Below are 15,196 nucleotides of genomic sequence, written 5' to 3'. Positions count from 1 at the left end.
ATCATAATATTATTGCGGCTTTTGGGGTGTGTCCCGATGAACGATTAAGGGTAAGCTTCTGGGGGTGCATGAACCATGAATCATTGGCTTTTCGATCAAGTATTTAATATGGAAAATCGTTAGACGGTTACAACCCTATTTCATTCACTCAAAATACAGGAAACTCTCAGCAACAGGTAATAAATTAGAAGAATTCAACAACAAAAAGTAAAATAAAATAAAATAATATAGAAGCAGATTTGATCACACAACACACGCGATCTTCTATACTCGGACCATACCGATACGATACGATGTGATGTATTTTTAAGACAACGCGAAAATACTGAAAATAGATGGGGAAAGACAAGAGACACAAGAGAGAGCCAGACAAAATGAGAATAAAATTCTGCGTTGGGTTGACTTCTTCCTACTCGAACGGAGACCCAGAGACCGACGACAACTTGCGGCCTGTCTGCCTGGCCTGGCCTGCAGTAAAAATGTTGTTTAGAATTTTATAGAGATTTCAGTTTGTTGGGAGACGATCGCCGAACGAGACCGTAGCAAAAATATTTCATGTCGAGCAGCGGTACAGACCAATAAAAATATATATATACGTACATATCCCTACTATACTCTATATATATAGTATATTCATGTGGTACCAGCTGGCAGTGGCAGTTTTGAGTGCGGCAAGACGCGTCAAGTGAAATCGAATTATGTAAGTGAGATCTCTCTATCGTAGCCTCCGATACGCAGAAAAAGCCAAACAATACCCAAGAGTTCAATAGAAGAATCGGAAAGTCGGAAAGTCGGGGAATCGCAGTGAAGAAAAGTGTGCTAAAAATACGAATAAAAACCTGCCTAAATTTAAACACAAAAGTTCAAGGCACGATTTCGAACGATTTCAATAAACAAAAATAAATAATTAAAAACGATTATTCCCCCATACGCACAAACATCAATATTTGTATATTTTCTGTTAGTTACTTTTCCAACTTTGAATCGTACCAAAAAAAATAAAAGAAAATTTAGGCAAGCCAAAGAAATGTTTAAAAATAGTTCCTCCCATAAAAATAAAAAACTTTTATTTCATTTTCTCTGCGGGACTGTGCGGCTGTGTGTGTCAGTGTGGTGTGTGCTTTGTGCGTGTGTATGTGTGTGTGTATTCGGTGGCTGCCTCCCAGGGCATCCACCACATGAATGGCCAAGGTGTGATGGGATGGGATGTGTGATCTCATGCCCCAACCACCAAGCCAGTACCCAGTGCCTGCAGGCGGCTTTCATAAATATAACTCACAGTGTGACATATATTCGGCCGAGAAGTATGGACAAAAACTGCAGAAGATTTTATAAATAGTGCCAGAGATACCGAATTGCAAGAACGAACCCCCGGCAACGTTGCGTATACGCGATGTGCGCATGTAGTGAACGTTTCTTGTGTTTTTCTTGGGCGAATATTTTGTAAGGAAATTAATTGCTTCAGAAATAAATAGTTAAGCACTGTGCGATAAAATGAATGTACTGTCTACGAGACAAAAATGTGTTTCAGGCATGGAGGACACTTCCTCATACTTGGAATTTGGAATATACCCACAAAATCTTTTTAAAAATGCACCGCAAAGATGGATGGATTTAAAAGAGAACTGTAGGACCTTTTAGTACAGATTTTAAGTAAAAAGTTCCTTCCTTAGAGAATGGAATTAAAGGAAGAATAGAATGAAACCATTAAAGAAGGAAAAAGGTTGATATTTGTTTAGAAATCACACATTTATTACGCAAAAAAGTGAACAGAAATTTTGCCATAAATAAGCGAAATTTTCAATTAAAAGGTATATGCATTTTTTGATAGAGAAATGTGTATAGTATAAAGGCACAGCCGATATGCACTGGATAGGAATTAATTTTCCATCATTTTTGGCAGCCTATGAGGTCTCGCATGCAACCTGCGTCATTACAAAATATTCTCTCTCTCTCTCTTACTTTCTCTGCTCATTCTTGTAGATTTTCGTAGCATATTCTCTACTGCACATTACAATAGTTTATAAGAGAGCGTTTCATTGTAATATACCTCTGGGAACACACAATAAAAAGCTCTCCCAAATGATTTTCTCATTTAAATATTTACTTAACCCATTCCCGTTCTTCTCTCTATTTTCTCTCTATCTTTTCGCCTCTTTTGGCCGCTCTTCTTCAGCCACTTAGCCACGTTGACAGCGTGCTCTAATTGATCCACTCAAAAAACGAAAAAAGCCTCTTTCCTCTTTTGAATTTTTCGCATCATTTCATAAATAAACAAGCCAGAAAATGTTTTTGCCAAATTATTTGTTTTCGCTCGCTCTCTTGCCGCTCGAGAGAGATGTTTTAGCCTAAATTTAGCGGCTTTTCGCGAGTATTAGCGTTCGAACGCTGGCTGCGTTTAGTTCCCCCCACGAAAAGTGCACTTTTGCGAGCATTTTCCCCACCTAGGACATTGCCTCCGGAATTTGGGTGAGACAGCTAAAAATATTCTCAAAATCGTATACATACTCGGACGAGTATATGCTCGTAAAACACATTTTGTTGGCAGTTTGCTTAATTGAATATGAAGTCGTTTGAAGTGTCCCGAATGTGGCACAGGGAACGGGTTGGAATATAAATAGAATTATGAACGAGGGGCAACACAGTTCTATCCCATAGATAGATCGATTCATCTTTTATATAACCCACAGATTTGAAACAGAAGCCAGAAAAAGCCTCCCGACCAAGAAGAAACCGACAAAAAGATGACGACACAGCAATTGCTCAATAAAAATGTTCGAAATATGCCCTCATGGGTGGTGAGTGAAGTAAGCCCAAAACTGTACCATGGAATTACCAGAGACACCCTTTCAGATGGAAGCAAATGATCGCATTGGCCCCAAGCCACCGCCCCTGCCCCCAAATGGGGTGGCCAGCAATGGCGGCAGTCTGCCCAAGGCCCCAGCCCTGCCGCCGAAAGTGAAGACCACGCCGGAGCCCGACTACGAGGTCATTGAGTTCTCCAACCAGCAACAGCAGTACTCCAACGAACCCCTGAAGACCACAGTGATCCGAACCAAGACACCAGGTAAAGGAGGTCTCATAGATATGGCAGACATAAAGGATCATTCTGTAACCCCTTCACACAGACAACAAATTGAAGTGCACCCTGTGCGGCTCCCAGAATCCGTGGGTGACCTGTGCCGAGTGCGCGGGCCAGATCTTCTGCGCCTCCTGCGACGACATGTTCCACAAGCATCCCAAGCGCAAGCAGCATATGCGAAAGGTAGCTCTAGCCCCTGCCTGCAATGGAGAACCAGATAATTCCCCTGTTACTTCCCGCAGGCCGTGGAGCAGGGCATTCCGCCCATACCACCCAAGGTGCAGCCAGGTGGTGGACCAGCAGCACCAGTGGCGCCACCGCGCCGCAGCAAGCGCGGGGGCCTCTTGACACCGTTCCTGGGACGGAAGGATCAGGTACGCCACTGCACGATTTCTTAAACCAAACAAAAAAAAAACCATACAAAACTCCGCCACTGCCTCGCCCTGGCCCCCGGGCCCCGGGCCCCTGGCTACCACCTACTACTCTTTAGAACCAAGTTTGTAATCTTCACTTTTGAGAGCTTCAATAAAAAACCAAATCAGTCTATCAGCACTCCTCAAATGCCACGCCTGTCCAACAAACCAAAGCCAGAACTTGTAGTCGTACTTTTGATTCTGGAACTGGAACCCAAAACACCCGAACCTCTATTGCAGATGCTACCGCCGCCCTCGCCCACACCCTCGCACAAGTCCACGCACAGCGGCTGGCGGGGAGGCGCCGCCACACCCCCATTTCCGCCGGCTTCCGCCCCACAGCTGATGAACAATCGCCCGCTGCCGGAGCCGCCAAGGAGTGAGGGTGGTGGCTCCTCCCGGTCCGGCACGCCCAAGTCCGTGTTCGATGCCATACAGAGGCCACCGTCGGTGCAGCTGGAGAAGATCAAGAGCAAGGCCAGTGCCACGCTGGACCGCATGGCCATCCTGCAGCAGCGATACCGTCAGCAGAAGGCCCAGCAGCAGTCGCTGGGACTGGATCCAGGCGATGATCAGGTAAGGGACGAATCCCTTACATGTCTTTGAATCCTTTCCCTCATTATGTATCGTATCGTATCGTATCGTCTCGTTTCGTTTCGTCTCTCTCTTTCTCGTTCTCTGTTCTCTGGTCATTCCCCTACGCCCCACACCCCCTACCCCTAGCAGCAGCATTTTTTGAATGGATCGGGCTTCGAGCATTGGTCAAACATCTCACCATCGCCCTCGCATTTTCGTTCCGGCAGCATGTCATCCGGTTTGAATTCATCCCATTTCGATCTCTCGGATGATCTCTCACACAATTTTCACTCGAATTCCCTGTTGTTCCAACAACAACAACAACAACAACAACGACGACAGGCAGCGGGTGCCCAGCGGCGTCAGATGAGCACTTCGGTGTTCAATTTGAATACCGCCTCGAACGTGAACAACCGCAGGCCCCTGGCATCGGAGACAACACAGAATGGGGGAGGAGGAGCCGCATGGCTGGCCAATCAGCGGATGCAACAGGTGAGTGGGCATACGCGGCGTATACGCAATCTCTTACGCTCTCTCTTTGCAGGCCCAATCCATGGCCCAGTTGAACTGCACTGGCTGCCAGCAGAATCAGCAGCGAGGTGGCTGGCCCCAGGCTCACCAACAGCATCCCCAGCATCCCGATGAGTGGTCACAGTTCGGCTCCCAGCAGCACTTCAATCACTCGAATCTCTCGCTGAACGTGGGTCCGGGCTACATGCCACAGCAGCAGCATCCGCATCATCCCCACTATCCGCCACCTGTGTTCATGACGCAGAGGGGCATGGTGCCGCACATGTATCCCGGAGCACCGGGCGGCTATCCCATGATGCATCCAGGTGAGCAGAGGCCACAGAGTACCTTTGTGCCACCAATAAAATGCAATCTTCTGCTAGGTGTCATGGGCATGCCTCCGTCGACTTCCTCTCGAGCAGCCTCCCGTGCCCGCTACGCCGCCTCGCCCACCCCCAGCCGGAAGTCCATGTCCATGCGACGGAAGCGAAGCAGCTACGGAGACGATGAGCTCACCGATGATGAGGACTCGGACCAGGACGATCGCCGGTCCTTGGTTTCGAACAGATCGGCCATGACCAGCGCCTCGCGATCCCACCATCCGCAGCAGCGTCAGAGGCGTCTGTCGAGCGCCTCCCAGTTCATCGCCAACGACGAGGTCGACGGCGATCAGAGGCATGGTTCGAGGCAGCACAAGCTGCGGGATCGTCGTGGATCCATTGCCAAGTCAGTGCAGAGCGAATGGCTACCAGAGAGACGCGACTCCAATGCCGAAGGAACACTCAAGAGAAGTCAGGCAGTCCCCGCGGAAGCATCCGCCCGAACGAGTCGGATCTACTCCGATCTGGAGTCGGAGGGCTCGGGCACACGGGCCTTAGTCCAGGCCAAAATACAGCAGAAGCTCCAGGAAGCACAGGATCAGCACAAGTCCGCGAAGAAATCCTCCGAGCACAAACGTAAACCAGAAATGAAGGACGAGAACACCCAGGCCGCAGCAGTGGTGCCGAAAGTGCTGCCAGCCCAGGAGGAGAGCGCCTCCGAGTACGAGGAAGTGGTGGAAGAGGTCACGGCCTCGGAGAGTGAGGCAGAGGCCGAAAGTCCGGAGCAAGTCCAAGCCACACCTGAAGAGGTGGCAGAAGAGGAGGCAGATGACCTGGGACCGCCGCCATCGACACCGGATCACGAGTGGGAATGCGAGTTCTGCACGTACGTGAACGAGCCGAACATTAAGATCTGTTCGATATGCTGCAAGACGCCTAGCAAGACCCCATTGCCACCAAACAAATCAAAGAAGACAGAGGCCAATAAGCCCAAGATTGCCGACAAGCCAGAGGCCCAAATGGTGCGCAGGTCCTCGTTGAAGTCCCAGAAGCCAGCCAGCGAGAGGACCACCAGTGGTACGAGCACTTCGACAGCCCCAAGGACAGCCCACACAGCCGCCAGTAGCTCCAGGAACTCCCCAGCGGCCACTAGTAACTCCAGGAGCTCTCCAGCATCCACTAACCACTCCCACAAGATCACAGCAGCTCCGAGCCACTCCCAGAAGACCACAGCAGCTCCGAGCCACTCAAAGAGCACCACATCGGCCACAACTAGCTCTAGAAACTCCACAAGCAACGCCAAGACCTCCACAGCTGCAACAAGCAACTCCAAGAGCTCCTCAACGACATCCACAAGCCACTCCAAGATCTCCTCCGCACAGCAGAACAACGTAAAGCCCAGCCCGAAGCCAGCGCTGAAGACGTCATCGGAAAACGAGTCCGATAACTCTCTGGCCCGGGGCTTCATCCAGAAAGGTAGGCTACAAAAGCGAATCTCATTTTTCGAGGGCACCAAGGCCTAGACCCAGACCCAGACTAAGCCTAGAATGTACCACTCTAATAAAGCATTAATCAACTGTAAGCCAACTGCAATTAACGCGCATTTATACGGAACCAAATACAGAAACAAGTCCACAACCACAGCCTGCGTTTCAGTTTGTTTTGAGTCCCCCTCTAAGACCCCACATCACGCCACTTCCAAGACTAAAGCTCTCATCCCGTACCGTTTCCAGAGTCCGTGGAGAACATTTGGAACACTCTGGATGAGAGCATACAGGCCCAGGCGGAGGAGGTCTTCAAGCAGGCCCAGAACAAGGAGCCCCGCGAGGTGATGGAAATGGGCACCTCGCCGCCGCCTCAGAGCATCTCCACACAAGTAACATTCGAAGGCACACCTTTTGGCAAGGGGCTAATCCCACAATCCTACTTGCAGACCTACGACGCTCTGCCATTTGTCGCAAAGAAGGAGGAACCGCCAGTGCCAGAGCGCTTTAGGACCCCGGAACCCAGCACCAAAATGGAACGACGTCCGTACTATCGCAGCAACTCACAACTGCCGCAGGAGAACGAACGATATCGCAGTGCGAATGATCTGCGATACGCCAACAACGAAGGAGGATCCTACGGCCTGGATCCTTTCAACACAGGACAGGTCACGAGGCGACCCAACTTTATAAACGATCTACGAATGCTGCAACACGTAAGTTCTGGCCCCCGAATGGGTTCCAAGCTAAACATTTCCTCTCCCTTGCAGCAATCTTCGTCACCCTTTGACCTGCCACATGACTCGTTTTCGCTGAATCTGAAGCACGAGCCAGCCAGAGATCCCGAGACCGAAATGCACATCATTCTGAAGGAGCTGGAGCTCTACAAATTCACGGTGGAAGAACTGGAGGCTGCGCTGAAGTACTGCTCCCCGGACACCCATCCCATCCAGTGGCTGCGCGAGAACTGGCACAAGCTGGTCCAGACCGTCCAGAGCTTGTCCACGAAATACGGCCAAGAGCGGGGAGAGAACACCATTGGCAGCATCTCGCAGAACGAGGCCCGGGAGGCGCTGCGCAGCTCCAGCGGGAACGTGTGGCAGGCGGTGGCCGACTGCATCCAGCAGCGGCAGCAAAAGTACCGGAAGCTGGCCTCCAAGGGCAACTTCCTGCGGGAGGACATCGTGAATGCGCTGACGGCGCATCAAGGTAATGTGGAGCAGGCGCTGCTGGAGCTGAATCGCACACAACTCAAACCATTTCTAATGCGCATCTGGGGCTCGCCGAATGGCGTCGAGAACGAGAGTGGAGCCATGGCGGCCATAGACACCAAGTCCGGTTTGTAGTTTGTAGATCGAGTCAATCAATAGGCGTTCAATCAGTCTCACTCACACCATCTCTCTCTCTCTCTCTCTCATTACCTTGTGTGGGGCGTGTAGATATCACTGATTTCCTCAACACTCATGCTTTGGATTGCCTGCAACAGCCACAGATACAGACACAGTCACAGATACAGATACAGCCATTCGACTTCGAGGACAGCCACAGCAGCCCCGCCAAGTCCACGTATGCCACCCCCAGTCCCTACCAGCTGGAGGACAGCACGCTCAAGAATCTCGAGATCCTCATCGGTAACATGGAGCAGAACCAGGCCAAGCAGAACCAGGACGTCCTGCGCTCCATCGAGAGCATGCTCGAGACCTTCAAGGGCAAGCCGGAGCTGGAGTACGAAACGGATCCGGAGGTCATGCGCATTCTCACCAAGAGTCCCATCAGCGCCCTGAAGCCGCTAGCATCGACCTCGCTTGTCGAGGACAAGTCCACGGAGGATGTAAAGAACTTTGTCTGGCAGCACATCCAGGATATTGTGCCAAACCTAGTGCAACAGGTGGAACAGGAGCTCAAGGCAGAGCCACAGGCCCCCTCCAATGCAGTGCCAGTGGAAGAAGCAGAAGAACCCCCTCCAAAAGAGCAGCCAGAACCCAAAGAGGAGCCTCCTCTAGCCAAAGAAGAGCCTCCTGTACCCAAAGAGGTGCCTCCTGTAGCCAAAGGGGAGTCTGTACCCAAAGAAGAGCCTCCTGTAGCCAAAGCAGAGCCTCTACCAGAGCCGGAGACTGTGCCAGAACCCATTGTTGATCCTGGGGTATATATAATGGAGGAGTTTATCAGACCCAACATTCGGGAAGCCTCCATACGCGAGGAACTTGCCACAAACTTTATTTATGCCACAGAAATAGCCAACTTCAAATTGGAGTTTGATCGTGGCATCGAAAGGCTGCACGAGGCGGAGTGGGAGCCCGAGGATCTGGAAGATGCAGAGCACCTTGTTTACAAGAGTTACACAGCCCCCAAGGAGGAGGCACCGCCACTAGTAGAGGAGGTGCCAGAACAAGCTGCAGAATCCCCAAAAGAAACTACAATTGAGACTCCCATTGTCCCTGTAAAGACTGAAGACGTAGCGACACCTGTTGCTGCGGCAGAAGAAACCCACTTGAAAGATACTTTGACGGAAACCCCAACTGCAAAAGAAATCAAAGAAGATACTTCGGTAGTCTCCAAGGAGATATTGCAAAAGGAGCCCTCCCAAGTGGACCTCGATGACAGACCCAGCACGAGCCGGGAGGGTGCCAATCGAAGGAACAAACGATCGCAGCAATCCAAAAAGGCTCGAGCTCGTGAGCAGAGTCAAAGGCCGGTGAACAGGGTCCGGCTTCCTCCCAAAGACGCTGAACAGAAACAAAATGAAGCCAAAGAGGTCCTGAGAGATGCCACTCAGGCAGAAACAGAAGCCCCAAAAGATACTATTCCTGCGGATAGAGAAATAGAGAGTCTTAGCCAACCCACAGAAACTTCCATTGCCACAGAACCCATAGCTACAACTGATGCTGATATTACTTCTAGTGAGATCTCACCAGAGGCAAAAACTGCTCTCCCAAGCGAAGTAGAGAGAGACCAACCAGTCCTATCAGGTTCAGAATCCGCTGGGATTGAATCGACTGTGAATGCGAATATATCTCTCTCAGTCCAAGAGGAAGCTATTACCCCGATAGAAGCAATTTCCGAAGCTGTAGAGGTTAAAGTCGCCCAATCGGAACAGATTGTTCAGACCCAAACAGTACCTCAATCTCCAGACACCTTTGGGCAGAACTTCGAGCCTATAGATGCTAAAGATGAACCCGAAGAAAGGACAGTGGTAGAGGAAGACCTAGCTTTGGCCGTTGCAAAGGATAACTCAGAGGAAACTATTGAAAACAACATCGAAGAATCGCTTACTTCCGAGTCTTCTCTCATACAAGAACCTCTACCTCTCATCGAGCCACAATTAACAGCTGCAGAAGCCGAGGAAACCCGCATTAGGTCGCCAACTAAAACCGATCAAAAACGTGGACCAAAACGGTTCTCTAAGATACCCGTGAGAACTTCCAGTACCCATAGTCTGCGCAGTGAAAGTAGAGCCAGCAATCACACACCAACTGGAGCGGAAGAAATCGAAATGGAGGAGAGAGATCCACTTCAGCAGGAGCAGATTGTTACCAGAGAAGAGGAGCAAAATCAGGTGGCTTCAACAAATTCAGGCCTCCCCAAGACAACAGTTCAAGCCACCCACTCAGAGCAAGAAATAGCCCCAGTTAGTCCCGTAGAATCCGATGAGATATTTGAAGATGCCCCAGAGTTCAGCAGCAGCGAGGGGACCCGACCCCATGACGAAGAGGCTGCCTCCGATACAGAGCTCTACAGCATTGTCGACAGCGACGAACAGTCGCTGCGTGAAGAGACCAAGTCCCCAGAAGAAGAGGTGCTTCTTGTGATTGGCGGGGACTCTGCTGCACAGGACGTGGCCAACAGCAACATCAGCATCGAGTCGCATTCAAGTCACTCGGAAACGTCCCGAATGGTCCTGAAAGAGTTCGTTCCCTCGGGAGATCCGGCCAAGCAAAACCTCAGCGAACTCGTTTCGGACACTCAGCGTCTGATCAAGCAAATGCGCGACGAGATCAGCCTGGACGACTTCGAGTCCACCGACGAGGACGAGTACTCGGATGAGTATTCGGACGAATATGACGAGGGCGAGGAGGAGGAGTGGTACGACAGCGAGGGCGAGGAAGAGGGCGACTTTGACGAGGAGGATGGCACCACCTACAACGAGCACACATCCTTCGTGGGAGATGCCTCCAGCGGTGACGAGGGCACCGAAATCAAGGACATCATCGAAGAAGATGAAGAGCAGGAGGAGGAGGAGGAGGGACACACACAGAAAACGAACCCCCATGAAGCGCCAGTCCCCGATCCCTCCCAATCAGTCACGCCCACAAGCCATGATGTCCCAGAGACTGAGGTTGTTTCGTCCACAGGAAACAGTCTTCTGTTGCCACAAGTGGAGGCAGTGGAGGCCGTGGAGGAGGAGCCAGCAACTGAACTTCCCTCCAGCACAGTCGAGGCCCTGCCCATACAACCTCCTGCCCTCATAGAAGATTCCGAGAGTCGCCCCGTCGAACCACCCACAGAAATAGTCCTGGAAGTCCGCACAGAAGAAGTGGAAGCCCTACCCATAACACCGGCACCACCCATAGTCGATTCCGAGTCCCGTCCCGTGGAGCTGCCCGTTGAGACCGTATTGGAAGAGCCCAAAAAGGTAACAAGCCCGAAGCAAGCGAAAACAGCTAACAAGACAGCCACAGCCCACACTGAGGGAGGTGCCACACCCAAGACAGCCAAGTCCACGATCAGTAAAATACCCAAACCCACCAACGAACCCACTCCAAACACAAAGAAGCAGCCACTCCGTTCCAAGTCTTTCTCCGCACCCATGGGCATATCGTCCGTGAAGCGCATCCAGCAGGAGTATCTGCAGAAGCAGACGACCCTGACAGCCAGTCGAGTGCCCCTCAAGAGCAGTCCCACCACCAAGAAGTCCATCAGCGAGGCCATCAGCAGATTCAACACAAAGACCTCCACGATGCCGCCCCTAGATGGACCCAGCACGAGTGGAGCAGCGGCAGCGGCTGCTGCGGCACTGCTGAAGCCACGCTCCCAGCCTCGCATTCCCAAGAAGAAGTACCACGAGACCTGCTTCTCCGACGATGACTACGAGACCTCTGCCAGCGATGGGGAGGAGCCAAACGACGATCCGCAGACCACGGAGCCCCTCAAGGCAGAACTTCTAAAGCGTAAGCTGAGTATCCCCGTCTTCCGGGCATATCCTAGTGTCCAGGAGCCTGTCCTAGAGGATCCAGCGGTGTGTAGAGTCCGAGAGAGCCCTCTCTCCCCCAAAATGTCTAACCAGATCTGATGTCCTATCCCTTGCAGGTCCTGGCCCGCAAATACGTGGCGCAAGGCACGCTGAGGAGCATTGGCGAGGCCCAGATAGCTGCCACCTTGGTGAACATGAAGTTCCAAGAGGACGTGGCCCTGTGGGCGGCTAGGGAGTGCTCGGACCTGGACCAGGCCATAGCCATGCTGCAGCAGGACTGTGAGCTGTGCATGAACACGTACCCGATGAACCAGATCGTGTCCATGCTCAAGTGCACCCACAAATGCTGCAAGCAGTGCGCCAAGAGCTATTTTACAGTGCAGGTCAGTGCGGGAGATCCAGGGATTATCCGATGGGGACTTAGCTTCTATTCCATCCAACAGATCACCGATCGCAGTATCAATGACTGCAGTTGCCCCTTCTGCAAGCTGCCAGAGCTGAGCAACGAGCAGCAGCACGAGGACGAGCACCTGGAGTACTTCTCCAATCTGGACATCTTTCTCAAGAGTATTCTCGACACCGATGTGCACGAGCTCTTCCAGCGCAAGCTCCGCGATCGCACCCTCCTGCAGGACCCCAATTTCAAGTGGTGCATCCAATGCTCGTCGGGATTCTTCGCCCGGCCCAAGCAGAAGCGTCTGATTTGCCCGGACTGTGGCTCGGTGACCTGTGCCCAGTGCCGCAAGCCCTGGGAGCGTCAGCACGAGGGCAGCAGCTGTGAGGCCTACCTGGAGTGGCGCCGGGAGAACGATCCCGAGAAGCAGGCACAGGGTGTCCAAGAGCATTTGGCCCAGAACGGCATTGACTGTCCCAAGTGCAAGTTCCGCTATTCGCTGGCCAGGTGGGGATACGCTTACCCTTCGAAATGGCAGATATATTCATAATTTTTCAATTCCAGGGGCGGCTGCATGCATTTCACCTGCACTCAGTGCAAATTTGAGTTCTGCTACGGCTGTGCGCGTCCCTTCATGATGGGCGCCAAGTGCCAGGTGTCCTCCTACTGCGCCAAGCTCGGCCTGCATGCCCATCATCCGCGCAACTGCCTCTTCTATCTGCGCGACAAGATACCCCTGCAGCTGCAGTTCCTGCTCAAGGAGCAAAAGGTCACGTTCGACACGGAGCCCGTGCAGGTCCAGGACGAACTGAGTAGCTCGACCACGGCCCGAGCCATGGCCCGCTGTCCCATACCGCTCCAAAAGGAGACGCCCCAGGGCCTGGTGGACACAGTGTGCAACACGGAAGTGCCCGACAAGCATGCGGGCATGTGTCGGTAAGAGAGCAGGGGATGCACCTCCAAATCGAAGATTTTTACTACAGATTGGGCCTTCTCTTTAGCACCCACTATGTAGAGTATTTAGCTGCCAAGGTGGCCAAGGCCGGCATCGATCCGTTGCCCATTTTCGATCTAACAGACTGCGTGCAGGAACTGCGTAGGCGGGGAATCGCCTTGCCCGAACGCGGACCCTGGGACACCGACGAGATCTACAAGACCATGTGCTCCGAGGTGAGTTCTTTCTGGCCGCCACCACCATCAATCGATCCGCTTTATTGGTTTCCCTTTCCTTTTATTTGTTTGGCTGCGATTTGGTTTTCTTTTCCAAATGCTTTTCACTGAAAAACGCGCTTCCTGCGCCCGGGGGCGGGATGTTTTGACCTGATCGGGGTATGATTCAGCCACCGCCCCCGTCGATTGATGAATAAAACTAAACGCACCCAAATGGAAAGGGAAATCGTTTAGCCGGGCAACTAAATTTAGAACCCGTTGGGGTCTCTGACGTATTTCACACGCGTCTTAATTGATATTCGTTTTATTATTATTTAATTGTAAACATTTCGGGGGCGCTCGGGCAATCGAGAATGTTTATTGTATGCATCCACGCATCCATCCATCCATCCATCTCTCAATTCCGATCTTTCTTATAGGTAATCAAACAGCATATTCCACTGAAGTCGGCCTGAAGTCGAGGGAGGAGACACCGGCGGAGTGATGGATGATGAGTGGAACACTCTGTTTCGACTGCTGCAATTCTTCATTCATTTTTTATGATTTATGGCAAACATTTTTATAGACATTTTATATCACACGAAACACACACAAATTTTTGACAGCTCGTTAGACTTTAGACACCTACGCCCCATCCATAAATAAAGCTTCCCCTACCATTTGTTTAGTTACTAAGCGATTGAGAGCAACAGCCCCAAAGAATAACCCCCAAAAGATCTGCACGTGGACCAAAGTGCATCCAATAAACCGAATATACAAATATGAGAAACCGATGGGAAAAGTATTTTCATTTCGGGGCAACAATTACCAGATGGGGACCACTGATGGAAACTGATGGCAGAATTCTGATAGATAATTGGAATCATTAGCGAAAGCTATCTGCTATCTACTGCAAAAAGATCTCTCACCAACGAAAACATTCAACAACACTTTCAACAATCTGTTGGATACTGATGAAAGAATTCTGATGGATAGTTATGGCAGAATTCTGATAGATAATTGGTATAATTAGCGAAAGCTTTATGTTACCTACTGTAAAGACCTCTCTCACCAACGAAACCAGTCAACAACGCTTTCAACAATTTTGTTGAATACTAATGAAAGATGGGGGCCACTGATGAAAACTGATGAAAGAACTCCGATAGATAATTGGTATCATTAGCGAAATCTATCTGCTATCTACTGCAAAAAGATCTCTCACAAACGAAAACATTCAACAACGCTTTCAACAATCTGTTGGATACTAATGAAAGAATTCTGATGGATAATTATCGTGGGCTTTCTGGGTCCATAATTACACATTTGGAGTCAGTTTTCAAAAATTCAAAATGGCGGATCCAATAAGGTCGGATTTACTTAAAACGAAGAACTCCCCGGCCTTGCTACATCTTTAAATAGATCTTTTGAAAAAAAAAGAACTCGATACATCTCGAAACAACAAAACTGACATCAAATTGGTAATCAGCGACCCCAAAAGCCCCCCATGGACGAGTTTCAAGAAAATCCGATCAATTTTTCAAATGAGTTTCCATCATGTTTTTACCATATGTCTATACCTGGTATCATTAGGTTTGTAAACCTAATACCTATGTTTGTATAATTATCTGCTCTGAAAGTGTCTCTACTGCAAAGATCCCTCACCAACGAAAACATTCAACAACGCTTTCAACAATCGGTTGCATACTTTCGCGCTTGAGGAGTGGCTGAGTGATATATATGGTAGAATGCTGATAGACCAAAGAGTCGGTCGTAATTCCACAAAACGAAAATAAACCCATTCCTCTTGATCGTTCGCGATATTGCCAAAAAGGCAAATGCGACCCATAAATTATGTCCCGCGCAAAACAAAACGACAAAATCACACAGTAAGCTGATAGATACTCGTAGAACTCGGGAGGGACCCAAAAGTTAGATGCGGGCGAAATTTCATTGCGTTGACGGAGAGACATCGTAAAACCTATTTTCGTGGCGATTGAAATGAAATTTATGCGCGCGGCACAACATGTTTTGATATTCCGACAGTTTTACACCAATAGCGACTAATTAAATGGGATAA

At 50.3% G+C, this 15,196-nt stretch overlaps 1 protein-coding gene across 1 annotated transcript; it reads left to right on the top strand.

Annotated features, from left to right (window-relative positions):
* Nucleotides 1-514: 514 nt before the first annotated feature.
* On the top strand, nt 515-13,913 carry LOC6593339. The gene is made up of 19 exons (XM_026987956.1): nt 515-700; nt 2,691-2,798; nt 2,854-3,067; nt 3,129-3,265; nt 3,325-3,456; nt 3,736-4,071; nt 4,414-4,563; nt 4,616-4,907; nt 4,965-5,978; nt 6,108-6,377; nt 6,635-6,777; nt 6,835-7,101; nt 7,156-7,723; nt 7,825-11,621; nt 11,693-11,959; nt 12,020-12,477; nt 12,535-12,906; nt 12,972-13,140; nt 13,560-13,913. The coding sequence occupies exons 2-19, from the start codon at nt 2,745-2,747 to the stop codon at nt 13,593-13,595; spliced, it is 8,676 nt and encodes a 2,891-aa protein (XP_026843757.1). The 5' UTR covers nt 515-700; nt 2,691-2,744; the 3' UTR covers nt 13,596-13,913.
* Nucleotides 13,914-15,196: the final 1,283 nt, after the last annotated feature.

This window comes from Drosophila persimilis, unplaced genomic scaffold (genome assembly GCF_003286085.1).
Source record: "Drosophila persimilis strain 14011-0111.01,24,50 unplaced genomic scaffold, DperRS2 tig00000124-arrow-pilon, whole genome shotgun sequence".
NCBI lineage: Eukaryota > Metazoa > Arthropoda > Insecta > Diptera > Drosophilidae > Drosophila > Drosophila persimilis.
This window is presented reverse-complemented; position numbering and strand designations above follow the sequence as displayed.

What these genes read in the sequence shown, in the direction of transcription:
- LOC6593339 (XM_026987956.1), top strand. Translation starts at nt 2,745, where the DNA reads ATGACGACACAGCAATTGCTCAATAAAAATGTTCGAAATATGCCCTCA. An exon ending in TCCTGGGACGGAAGGATCAG is followed by an intron (nt 3,457 to 3,735) that starts GTACGCCACTGC and finishes CCTCTATTGCAG; the next exon opens with ATGCTACCGCCGCCCTCGCC. An exon ending in CTCAGAGCATCTCCACACAA is followed by an intron (nt 6,778 to 6,834) that starts GTAACATTCGAA and finishes TCCTACTTGCAG; the next exon opens with ACCTACGACGCTCTGCCATT.